General features: G+C 39.8%; 1 protein-coding gene across 1 annotated transcript; it reads right to left on the bottom strand.

Moving 5' to 3' along the window:
- Window positions 1-3,711: 3,711 nt before the first annotated feature.
- alkbh1 (alkB homolog 1, histone H2A dioxygenase) lies at window positions 3,712-11,934 on the bottom strand. The gene is made up of 6 exons (XM_031280369.2): window positions 11,765-11,934; window positions 10,852-10,960; window positions 6,441-6,603; window positions 6,009-6,099; window positions 4,865-5,058; window positions 3,712-4,652 (listed from the first exon to the last, which is right to left on the bottom strand). Exons 1-6 carry the CDS (start codon window positions 11,900-11,902, stop codon window positions 4,199-4,201), a joined length of 1,149 nt encoding a protein of 382 aa, XP_031136229.1. The 5' UTR covers window positions 11,903-11,934; the 3' UTR covers window positions 3,712-4,198.
- Window positions 11,935-12,450: the final 516 nt, after the last annotated feature.

Below are 12,450 nucleotides of genomic sequence, written 5' to 3'. Positions count from 1 at the left end.
TTCTTAGTCATGGTAGTTATTAAGTAACCAGGAATAGTCATTTAAGAAATTGTCCTAAAAGTAAAATACAGCCACTGACCTCTTCAGGGACAGTGTGCCCAGATGGGTGTTGAGCATTTACACACACCCTTCTATGAGGGGTGGAAGTAACAAAAATGTATTGATAAAAATGGAGGTGATGAAAATGCATGTGAACTGAAAAATTGAGTGATAAATTATCAAGTGATTTGATTAATTTAAATCCGATTAAGCCCCTGCTAAATAGTCCATATTTTATCTTTCAAGAAATTTGTGGATGTTATCCTAGCCCACCTATATAGGAAACACAATCAACAGCGTGTTCTCCTCTTCTTCTATATTCTACTAAAATGTAAATTTTGGTTTGCTCCCTATCCAACAGATATTTTATTTCTAATAGTTGTATTACTTGAAATTATATTGACTTTCTTATGTTAACATAAACTTGGGTAAAACGATCCCCTTATGAATGCTCTTACTTTCTACTGGGCCTGGTATTCGAGTGGCTGTCATTCATGTGAATCATTTAAGTTCTGTTTCTGTTGGTGAATTTTACTAATTTTAACAACTTTCTTTTACAGTACTCTTAACAAACACTCTCCTATTTCTGTACTATTGTATACAGGAAACAACTTATTGACTGTCAATGAGCGTATAGGCAGTTTCATTTTGAGAGTTTGTTTTTATTTCTTGTTTCCCTCATGTGTCCTCTGATAACAACTGACAGTAGATTGACATTTTCACAGCCCTGTGTCGGCTCCAAAAAACTGAAGAAACAACAATCCCATTGCAAAAGCTCACGTCTCACCTGTGACTCACATAATCCTACGCTGTGTGTGCGCTGCAGGTGTAGCCAGTTAAAAGATACATTGTGCGGCACATAGGCTCCGCGAACGGTCCGCATACATTTTGCGTTTAATGTAGCCAAAGTGTTACTGGGCTATTAAAACAGATTCTAAATTCTAGATTCATTCTGGACACCTCAGACATCCACAGCGATGGTGATGACTACCAGCATAAACTTCTATCTTCACCTGCTTCATCACCATCTGGTATGCTGCTGCCACTGCTACAGACAAAGGCAGACTGCAGCGTATCATTCGCTCTGCTAAGAAACTGATTGGCTGACTGTTACACCAGGGGGCATTATCTGTTTCATGTAATGAAATGTGTAAATTATTTGAAACAAAACTGTTACTATGAGTTGGAATGTTACAGATAATGTAATTTTCTATTATTTATATTTAGTTACAGTAATGTGAATATTTCTCTCTTTGTGTTTTTAAAAGGTATAGCTAAATGGCTAAACAGCTAAAGACTGAACTGCTAAACATCTTGAGAATTAAAGATACTAATATCCTAATGCCTTTAAAATAATGGCTGAAGCAGTGAATCATTGTCAAATGACTGTCAAATTGCCTCGTAACGTCACTGCTCCACTGCTCGTTTGTCCGTTACTGAAAAACCTAATCTCCACAACTTTCCGGTAGTCGGTTTATACGTTACCATGGCAATGGTACACATAGCTGCCGGTCTGACCATTCTGCTACGTTGATTTGAATGGAAATGGCCTTTCTATCCATTTAATTTCTATGGGCTGCACTAATAGACCCTGCTGACTGGCCATCTGCTTTAACTGATAAGGTAAGAACAGAGATTGTTCACAGAGGACAATCATTGTGGGAATTTAATACAGCTATATTGTGTTTGTGTGCTCTTATTTATTTATATTATTTTTATAAATCTCTTTGTTTGGACTGGTTTATTTAATGTTCTAATTTGTACAATACCTTCTTTATATTGTATTTATAATTCATTTGATGTCACTTGTTTCTTTATTACTTTTTTGTGCATTTTTCAAAAATAATAATATAATAATAATAATTTTAATTTGTTTTATATTTAAGTTTCATGTTTTCTTATAGGAGTCATGTGACATTACTGCTGATGAAGATGCATGAAAATGAGGAAATGTTGGGTACATTTCCTAACATCCTTTTCAATGAACACCTCCAAAAGTGGTCTGGCTGATCTGATCAAATTCCCATCCCAATCCGCTGTGCATGCATTTACACCTGGCATTAAAGGGGTGGTTCAGAATTTTGGACATAGGACCTAATTTCCAAGTTAGCCAGTGTGGTATTTATCAGTGGAGACAGTTTTCAACACTTTTCATCCAGTCCTTCCAGTTGCAGAGTTCGCTGGTGCTAGGCTAGCGCAAGTCAACAGTATCTGCTAGCCTGTCATTAAAAGCAGTCTTACACACTCCACAGTATACCCCAGGCAAATAAATTATAACGCCAGACTATCGATGTAAATGTCGGTTGATAGAATGTTAAAATTAAAACTACCCTTGCATCGCATTGCAATAGTTCTACTTTGTTCCCTGTAGTTGGTAGCAAGGAATCTACCAAGAGTGCAGCTATACCGTTAGCTAACGTTGTCACTATCCACAATGCATTGAACAGTAACGTTCCACTAACGTTGTCAGTCTCAATCTATCAGTAGCAGCTAGGCTAACGTTATGAAAGGGGCTAGCTTTATTAGCTAGAGTAGCCTACCGAAAGTTATTACCTGTTCATCAGTAGCTGTTGGTGTATCTAGAAAGACGGATGGAACCGCATTCGTTGTCAGTGACTTGTGGTCCTTTAGATTGCGGGTTTTTCAAAGTCGTCTGGTCTAAAATGATCACTACACATTTGCCAGTTGAGTAGAGTCTCCGCCTTGATGTCCAAGCCAGCAGCTACTAGGTTTCCCGACTGGAGTGCGCTTCTCCGTTTACTTTTTGGCGCAATACTACTAACCAGAGCTAAGTAAAATTCCGCCGCTGCTGAGAAACTAGTCCCTCAAAATGTAATGCGATCATTGAGATGCAAGGGTAGTTTTATTTCTAACATTATTTTATCAACAGACTAGGGCTGTCCTCGACTAAAGAAATTCTTAGTCGACTAACACTTATATGATTTTGTCGATTAATCGATTAGTTGATGTAATCGACAGAGCTATGCTCTTTGAGAGGTGATTAAGACTAGAAAAGCACAATATAAATGTAGTTAATGAAAATGTAAAACTGAGTTTCTCCACAATTAATCCTGCAAAAGCACCACTTTAAATCTTGTGCTTACCAGAAATGTGCTCATAAGTTTCTTGGAAATGAGTAATTAAGCATGAATAAGCATAAAAAATGACTCATCAACTAAAGAAATCTTAGTCAACTAAGACCAAAACGACCGATTAGTCGACTAATCGACTAAGAGGTGGCAGCCCTACAACAGACATTTACATCGATAGTCTGGCGTTATAATTTATTTGCCTCAGGTGTACTGTGGAGTGTGTAAGACTGCTTTTAGTGGCAGGCTAGCAGATACTGTTGACTTGCGCTAGCCTAGCACCAGCAAACTCTGCAACTGGAAGGACTGGATGAAAACTGAGCCACTGATAAATACCACACTGGCTAACTTGGAAATGAGGTCCTATGTCCAAAATTCTGAACCACCCCTTTAATGTGTTTTTTCTTTATCCAGGTAGTATACAGTGTAATATACACTGTATAAGTATACAGTATACATCTTTATCCTCAACAACTTATTTTAGCAGTAATGATATATCAAACTGATTATGTATGAATTTAGACATTCCTCTATTTTAACGTTTCTTAGATTTAGACATTTATACAGAATGACAGTCGCACACTCTGGATTTAGACTGCTTTAATTTGAGTGCACATGTAGCCATTTTCATAAATAGTCCAATAGTTCTAAATTGAATAACATATTTGGTGAAAAATTCTATGTAATCAATAACTGGGTGAAGTCTCTGAACACAGCAGATGCTTTATATCTTCCTGTTGGTGCTCTGACAGGCCTGTAAGGCAGCCATCTTCATTTCTTGCATTTCCTTCAGTCTGGTCCGCAGCAGTGAAACAGAATTAGTTTAACTGGCTCTATGTTTAGGACCATTGTCCTAAAATTGGAGGACTATGTATAAAGTCTCGTAGAAGTTGGGTGGACCTTCCTGTTCTAAGTAAGCAGACAGTTTGTACTGACAAATTTAGCACCCAGCCTAACATTAAGAGCACATCTGAAGTGGCTTGTGCTTTTTAGCAGATGTGACAAGTAATACAATATAATGGCAAAGAAAGACTCAAAGAAGAAGTGAGTGTTACAGCAGGTGGTCTGTGTCATGTCTCTGCAGTATCAACAGAGTCACAGCTACTACTACTCTTTCTGTTCTCACCCTCCTCATCTGCTGCTCTGTCATGGTAGCCCACTGTCTGACCTGCATCAGTCCTTTGGTGAGCAGATGGTGTGTCTGGGAAGCTCTGGCCAGGCCCCAGCACCTGTCTGACAGTCACATTCACTCTGGAGCTCTGGATGTACCTGGAGCACACGGCCCAGTCCTTCTCTGACACCGGCTCCACCACAGAGCAGCCCTGTTGAGGTGAGGCCAGGCTGCAGCCTTCCATCTCTAAAGCTGTACGTCCCTGGGGTGCTGAAATGATGCGTGGGACAGCATGGTAAAGGAGGCGACTCTGTCCCGACATCACCATCACGTCCCCACTGTGCATGTACATAGCAATCGGGGGGTCCTGTCTGCGGAGGCCTCCCAGGAGGAAGATGGCTGACTGCCCAAAACTATTAGAAAAGACAACAAGATATAAAGTGAGGTTTTATAAAATATTGTTCTGTAGTTCACCAGGTAATGGAGTCTTTCCCATGTTGCAACATCCTGGATTATTGGTACAATAAAACAAATAACAAAATAACTGCTTGGCATTGTAAAACCCTAGATATATAGAAGAATGCTTTCCTCTCAGCAGATTTTACTTACAATTCTCCCCTCTCACCTGAACGACAGAAGTGGTCGACTGTGATCTAGTTCTGATTCATCTACATGGATTCCCAGAGATGAATCAGATCGGTAGTAGTTGAGGATTCCAGCCTCTGCGTTGAAGCCCTGAAACCCACAGGCAGCTGTTATTTGGAAGGACAGCAAGTGGAGATCAGCTGGGAAAGGAGTGTAATGGTTGGCAGAGTACATCTGTGAAGGGAACAACAAAGCAACGTGAAGATGTATGTTTTAACAGGCTGTGAAATGGTAAATAACAGTTTTTTAAATATATTTTCACAAACTTGTCCACAGACAACCAGAAGTCTTCACAACAACAATAAGACTTTTGGTCACATCTTTCAAAATAAAACCTAAATCTCAAAAAGTGAACTGGCCAAAATTAAATTAAATTTGGCACAGGTAGTACAGAGTTGATGTGTCTAAATACTCACTACTAAATACTGAAATGATTACAGACTTTAAAAGGTATAATATGAAACAAACAATGTATAGATTTATAAGTAATCCCTTTCAATCATCACTTATGACCAACTAGAAGTGTGTGGTGGTGTCTGTATCTACAGAGACCCTGCCCTCTGCCTGGATTCTCTCTTTTATTTTGGTCAGTCGGGACGTTTATGGGCGTCAGCAAAGGGCGTTTGGGCCCCAAGTGGGTGTGTAACCCCCAGCCAATAACAGTGCACAGGTTGTGTAGCCCTCTCAATACCAATTGCCCTTTGCCCGTCAGCATCTCATATCGGCGTACACACGTTTAATTGACAGACAGGAATTGCCATTGGGCAAATCTTCACAGATCTCCACTTTGTTTAGTGTAGCTAGTCCCCTGATGTAGAAGCTATATATAATGTATAAACATTTGGAAATTTGTCCATAGAGCACTGACTGGGTTTGGTACATCTCATAAATGCCTGTAGCTTGCAATGGCCTGTCCGTTTCCAAGTTAGTTATGCCACTCAGTAGGGGTAAGGGGGTGGTATCACTTGAAAGTGTGACTCAGTGCAAACCCTCAAGGATTATACATCCTTAAAAAAATAACAAAATGGTTTGAAAGAATTAGACATTTCTGCATTTACAGCTCTACCTCTATCAATTGAATCCTACCTAAAGGATCCTCTAACAAAGCAGGATGTGTTGCTTACCTTGGTATCCCAGTTGTAGTGATATCCCAGAGTGACCCAGCGCAGCCTGTCAAGTAGAGTCTTTGTTTCTCTCTTTCCAGAGTGAGGAGAACTGTGGAGGGGAATAAAACATAGCACACTTACATTGTTGTAAGTCATATTTCTATAATCATTACTGCTGTTTGTATTGCTACCGTTCACATCATTCTATTTTACCCACTGCTATAATTATTATTAGTCATATTGTTATTCCAATGTTAATATTGTGGTTGCTGTGCATCTCTCTCTTTTAATTAAATATGCTTTATTGGGATGTATGTCAGGTGAACATTATTGCCAAAGCGTCAAAGCAAAAAAGTTTAATAACTCTAAATTATCTATCTTTCTCCTGACAAAACAACAGTTAACTGGCCAAAGTTTTGGGTCAGACAGATCCAGTCAGAATTTTCTCACCTGAGGCTATGAACACTCTTTCCCCAGATGTCCTGGGTGTCAGAGGGAGACATGTGCATGTCCAGGTTGCAGACATTGGGCTTCTGAGAGTAGGTCTTCAGACACTGTCTGACCCAGAAAGGTTGTGAGCCCAGCAAGAACGGGTTGGAGATGAAGATGAACCCTGAACAATACACAATGCTGACACTGCAGTTACTTTCATCAATGAATTTTCAATTTATACACTACCCACCCTGCCGTCATGTGACGATGCACAACATTTATTTCTGCCATTGGCCGATATATTTCGGCTTGTTTTTCCAGCCCCTCTGCTGTCAGGAGACAGGGTTGAGGTGGGGGTCCAGCACGGGGGGCGGAAGACACGCACTCTCACAGTTCTGACTCATGAAAAAAACACGAGTAAAATAAAAGACACTGCATAAACTCCGCTACTGTGTGTTTATTTAAATATACGTAAACCATGTAGGCCTAAGAGATTGCAATATAAGCCTGTATATTACTATGGGGACTATAGCATACATATGTCAAGGATGTATAAATTAAATAAACTTCAGCTGGAGTCCGATTTACCACGGCAACACTGTTTACTGCAGTGATCTCTTTCCATTCCGCATTATTTCTACAGCCTTTAATAACAGTTTTCAGGCTGCCAAATCTACATACGTTAGTGCAAATGAACCTGAGATATCAGGGTTTCAATCTCCACCTCTGAAAAGTGCTGCTTCTCAGCCGGATTACGTCTCGCCATGTCATAAATTGTAGGCCTCAAAACCCAGAATATATTGGGGCGTGATATTTAAATTACGATCGTTTCCAGCCGCTGCATTTATCAATGTACTACCATTCTTACGCTCTGATTGGTGTGATACGAACGTTTCATGAATCACACGTGAAGCCTGTCCTAAGAGGATTTCTGCGCTCATATCTGCGCTGGTTTCTACGTTAGGCTGATAAATGAGGGCCAATGTGCACGGGCTCGGGTAGGGTCGGGCTTGATTTGTTGGGCCCGATCTAAGCTCTAACGTACAGTAGTATACCAGAATGAAAGAAGATGCTCTGAGCAAATATGGTGGAGAAACAAATATCAGATACTTCCACACAGAGCTTAGGGCTCACTGAATGCTTTGATGAATATGAAAATAATGTGTCATAGCTCACAGTCACCAGATCTCAACCTACCACATATGAGAAATTTTGGAGCAACGTGTTAGACAGTGCTCTCAACCAACATCGTTATGACACAAAAATGAGGGAATATCTTTTGGAAGAATGCTGTTCATCCTTCCTGTTGAGTTCTACACGCTTAGCAAATCTATGACAATTTTCCTTTCATTTGACATGCATCTGTATTTTTATTAGGGCTGGTTTAAAAAACAGATTTTCCGATTTAAATCAATTTTCATTTGCATGATGATCCAATATTGATTCATACAATCCAGAATCAATCTCTGTCTGTATCATAACTAGAAACTAGAAGACCTAAGTAATCCATTGGTACCAACTATGTCATCTTAGCTTGTCAGGAAGGAGGTTAAAAAAACACTCCAAAGATGAAGGGAAAACTGGAAATGGTCATTTTAAAAAGGAGCCCTAGACCTCTCACCTTAAGATATCTGAATAATAAAAAGTGCATTGTTATATTCATGTAACTGCTTTGGGGTCAATTCTTAATGTAAACATTGATATTGACTTTTAATAATGCACCAGGTTAGAGGGGACCTTGTACATTTGTAGAATTCCATGCATGTCCAATGTCCAAGCAAAATTGGTTTTGCAACTGAAATATCCCAAATCGACATTGAATCGGAAACCAAATCAAATCGGGACCTTGTGAATCAGAATCGAATCTGGAAGTTAGTGGCGGTACCTAGGCGATATTTTTATCCGTGTCAGTTTTCTCTCCTAGTAAATAAATACAGCATTTTGTTTTGGTCTGAGTGTGTTGAACTCCTGGGGTCCATTTCAGAAAGCAGGTTAAATGAAAACTCTGAGTTTGTTAACCCTGAGATGAGGGAAACTCTGGGTTTTCTGTTTCAGAAAGAGAGGTTAATCAAACCTGAGAGAGAGGGGTAACTCCAGCCCGTTTCAGAAAGAGAGGTAACTTAACCTCAGAGTTACTACGGTAACTGAGCCTGTGAACCTAACCTGGTCGGGAGGAGGTTTTCTTCAATAAACCTGGACTTTCTCTCAGTCTCCTCCCTCTGACACAGTGCTCTTTCATTTCCTCATTCATTCAGTCTGTATCAGGCGCATTTTAGCGCAGTTTGTTATCTGCATGAATAAAAAAAACAGTGTTAGTTTATTAACTATGTTATGCAGACTATAAAACGTTTTTGTTCCGAACATGGCATTTCCTTGTGTGCCCATTGATGAAGAAGCTGTATTACTTTGCAGGGAGTTAAACATATGTCGGGAGATGATATTGAGGCCCCGACAATAGATGCATTTTCATTTCCAGATAACTACCTATTTGAGCGGTATCGTTTTTCTTCCCAGTCTATCAGTTATGTAGCCTACATAACCTCATCCGTCCTCATATCACTAACGTCACCCATCATGGACATGCTCTACATCCCAGCACATTATTTGTGTCGCATTATGTTTTATTGCAAACGGCAGTTTTCTTTACAACATTGTTGATGCGGAGCAATAAAGCCACTGTATAGAGCCGTCAGAAAAGTGTGCCTCGCTCTGAAACGTGTTTTAAACGTTTGTGTAGAGTTCCCTGGACACAAACCAGTAAGAGACATTAAAAATAAATGATTGTAAATCATAATTATGTTAATGATGGTGCTGCAACATCAGAATGGGATTAGTAGTTTACTTTGTCTCCCGCAGGATTGCACCTAAATGAAATTATAGGTGTAGCCTACTACCATTCCAGTTTTCACCAGTAATATTATAGGTTACCTGTGATTAAATATGAAATTAATACACTATATTAGAGCTTACGCATTGACTCGAGCAGCAATTTTCTCCCACACCAATTCTCGCTATTTTACAGCAGCCGCTGTGTTGCTTTTTTTTAACTAAATACACGTTCAAACTCGCTGTATGTGCGCATGAGTATTTATAGTATTTTAGAGTATAGTAATGTGCTGGGGACAGAGACCCCTTCGGAAGTACATTTCCAGAAGTGCTGGGTACAATGACGCATTAATTTTTTTTTTCTCTTTTGCGCAGGTCATGTTTTGAAAGACGCTGTCCTGTAGCTTACTAATTAATAAAAACGTGGTTTAATGTACGTAAACAATGATTACCAAATTTCTCTCTCACATTGCTCCTCATAACCACTGAAAACTGTCAAAAAAATCTAACCCAAACTCCAATTATTATGGACGTTATCTGACATTAAGCGTTTCTGCTTCATTAGAGCCTATGTAAGGAAAAAGCTTAACGTGGTTTAATGTACCTAAACAATGATCAATCATCACCAAATTTCTCTCTCGTATTGCTCCTCGTTACCACTGAAAACTGTCAAAAAATCGAACCCAAACTCCAATTATTATGGACGTTATCTGACATTAAGTGTTTCTGATTCACATTTTCAGCAAGGCAGCGAAGCGGCTGTGGGTTGACTCCCCACGGTTCTCATGGGCTTTATAAGTCCTAACGTGAAAAAGCTTAACGTGGTTTAATGTACCTTAACAACGATCAATCATCACCACATTTCTGGTTCGATTTTTTGACAGTTTTCAGTGGTTATGAGGAGCAATATGAGAGAGAAATTTGGTAACCATTGATCATTGTTTAGGTACAAGCTTTTTCCTCGCCATAGGTGCCAATGAAGAAGACAACGCTAATGTGAGATAACTTATATAACCGCTGGATTTTGGTTTAGTTCTTTTGACAGACTTAAGTGTTCATTACAAGATATGGCCATGCGAAATTTGGTGATCATTGATCGTTGTTTAGGTACATTAAACCGCGTTAAGCTTTTTTTTCACGTTAAGCAGAATGTCCCGACAGGCAGTGTTGTGAACAGAGAAGCGTGCAGCCAGCGCAGCAGCAGAGCGGCTGTGTCTGTGCCTGCCCTGTGGGGATAGAGATTGTTGTGGATTTTTTGGCATCTGTCGCTCAAGAATTATATGTGTTATAGACTTTTTTTTAAATTAAATTGAGCTCGAGGTTTTCAAAAAAAGTGGTGGGTACAAATGACTCATGACGAAATCTGGTAGATACGCGTACCCACCGTCCCCACCAAAATCGACGACTATGCCGAGTTGATTGAACCAACTCAAATCAGCTGTTCTGGAACCGAAAACTCAGAGTTTCCCATCTCAGGGTAAATCAACTCAGAGTTCAGGGTTAGACTCAGAGTTTGTTAAACCTCCTTCCTGAAACGGACCCCTGGTATTTGAGTCTAATTTTGGTAAACAATGGTCTTTCTCTCCATCTTTCCTGCGTTTACCTGGGTAGCCCTGCAGGCTGAAGGCTCTCCAGTCTCTGACAGACTGTAATCCAACCCTAGTAGCCTCCACATCACTCACTGCAGAAGGGTCCAGTATAGCTGGAACAATCTATGACACACACACACACACACACACACACACACACACACACACACACACACAGTCTGTATCAGGGATTTATGTCTGGGGATTCTGAGGCTATAGCTACAGTAGTGCTGCTGTTGAATTATACAACATTAGAAGGTGTATCACATATCTTTTCCACTGCTATTAATATCCATGAGGGTAAAACACAAAGTTCAGTGGTGCTATCTTAACTTAGCTGTTGTCTATTCCTAATTAATTATAAAGTACCTTCTTCCCCATCTCCTTTATCCTATCTCATAGGCTAAAGAAGACGTGTGGAAACGCTGAAGATTATTACCAGGGAATAGATAGCCACCAAGCTGTTGTCATGGCGGCTGTCACACTGCTACATTAGTTAGTAAACTACAGATTACTGCTAGTAAACAAAGGCTCATAATGTTAATTTTGCTGATAATAACGTTACTTCTGTACTTTACGAACACGTCTGTTTCACGCGGCGCATTCACAAGGGATAAGTCTGTATTTTACGGACATTATTGCCCACATATGATGTCAAGCCTCTGTCAAAACCTACATTCATAATTGCCAATACAATCCCGAATCACAGATATGCTGACTAATATTTATCCACGAGCTATATGTTTTGGCGAAATATGGCAACGTAGCCTAATATGCGGTGGGATTTTTACTTGACAAACTACAGACATGGCAGATTCGCACGGGATTGAATCACATATTACTAGAGGTTCCCATTCCCCCCACACACACAGGTTTCAGGTTTCTAAAGTTGTCATTTTTATCGACCTGATATGATATTCCCCTCACCTTGTCACTCGGTAAACCTTTGGAGAAATCAATGACATCGCAGAAATCTGGCGGTAGGTTTCTTCTCTTATAAAACTTGAATATTTTTCTAAATGCATCTTCTCCACTCTCTACCAGGGAGGATGCCATCTTGGCCATGACGTAATTTACCTTCTTCTTCTTCTTCTTCTTCTTCTTCTTCTTCTTCTTCTTCTTCTTCTTCTTCTTTGGATTAGGCAGACTACACGCTGCAATGGCGTATTGCTGCCCTCTACTGTTTACATAGATTAATACACTGTTGTGTATATATCTATGTACTGTTTATTACAAATCAGAATCAGAATCAGAATACTGTATTGATCCCCTCAGGGAAATTATTTAGTTGCAGTTGCTCACAGTCAAATTCAAGGTAAAATAAGAGTTTTATGTCCATTGGAATAGCCGTTGGCAAGATACAACCGTTCCTGTTTCCACACCCACCTACAGGAAGTTGGTCCTCTGTAACTTGCGCATTGTGTTAGCTATCAATATTCTTTTGATAACTTTTTGTCACGAGGGTCCTCCGAGTCTATATGCAAGTTTTCGTGCCGATCGGACTCACGCCCCAGGAGTAGTTAGACAGAGTAGGCTTCCCATATATCAATATTTTGCTGATTAATTAAAAAAAATTAAAACAGCGCCATCTAATGGCCGATTGACGCCAAGTT

Source organism: Sander lucioperca, chromosome 18, assembly GCF_008315115.2.
Source record: "Sander lucioperca isolate FBNREF2018 chromosome 18, SLUC_FBN_1.2, whole genome shotgun sequence".
Taxonomy (NCBI): domain Eukaryota; kingdom Metazoa; phylum Chordata; class Actinopteri; order Perciformes; family Percidae; genus Sander; species Sander lucioperca.
Note: the sequence above shows the minus strand (reverse complement) of the source record. Positions and strands in the feature narration are given on the sequence as shown.

What these genes read in the sequence shown, in the direction of transcription:
- alkbh1 (XM_031280369.2), bottom strand. Translation starts at nt 11,902, where the DNA reads ATGGCCAAGATGGCATCCTCCCTGGTAGAGAGTGGAGAAGATGCATTT. An exon ending in ACTACAACTGGGATACCAAG is followed by an intron (nt 5,059 to 6,008) that starts GTAAGCAACACA and finishes TTCCCTTCACAG; the next exon opens with ATGTACTCTGCCAACCATTA. An exon ending in CGACCACTTCTGTCGTTCAG is followed by an intron (nt 4,653 to 4,864) that starts GTGAGAGGGGAG and finishes CTTTTCTAATAG; the next exon opens with TTTTGGGCAGTCAGCCATCT.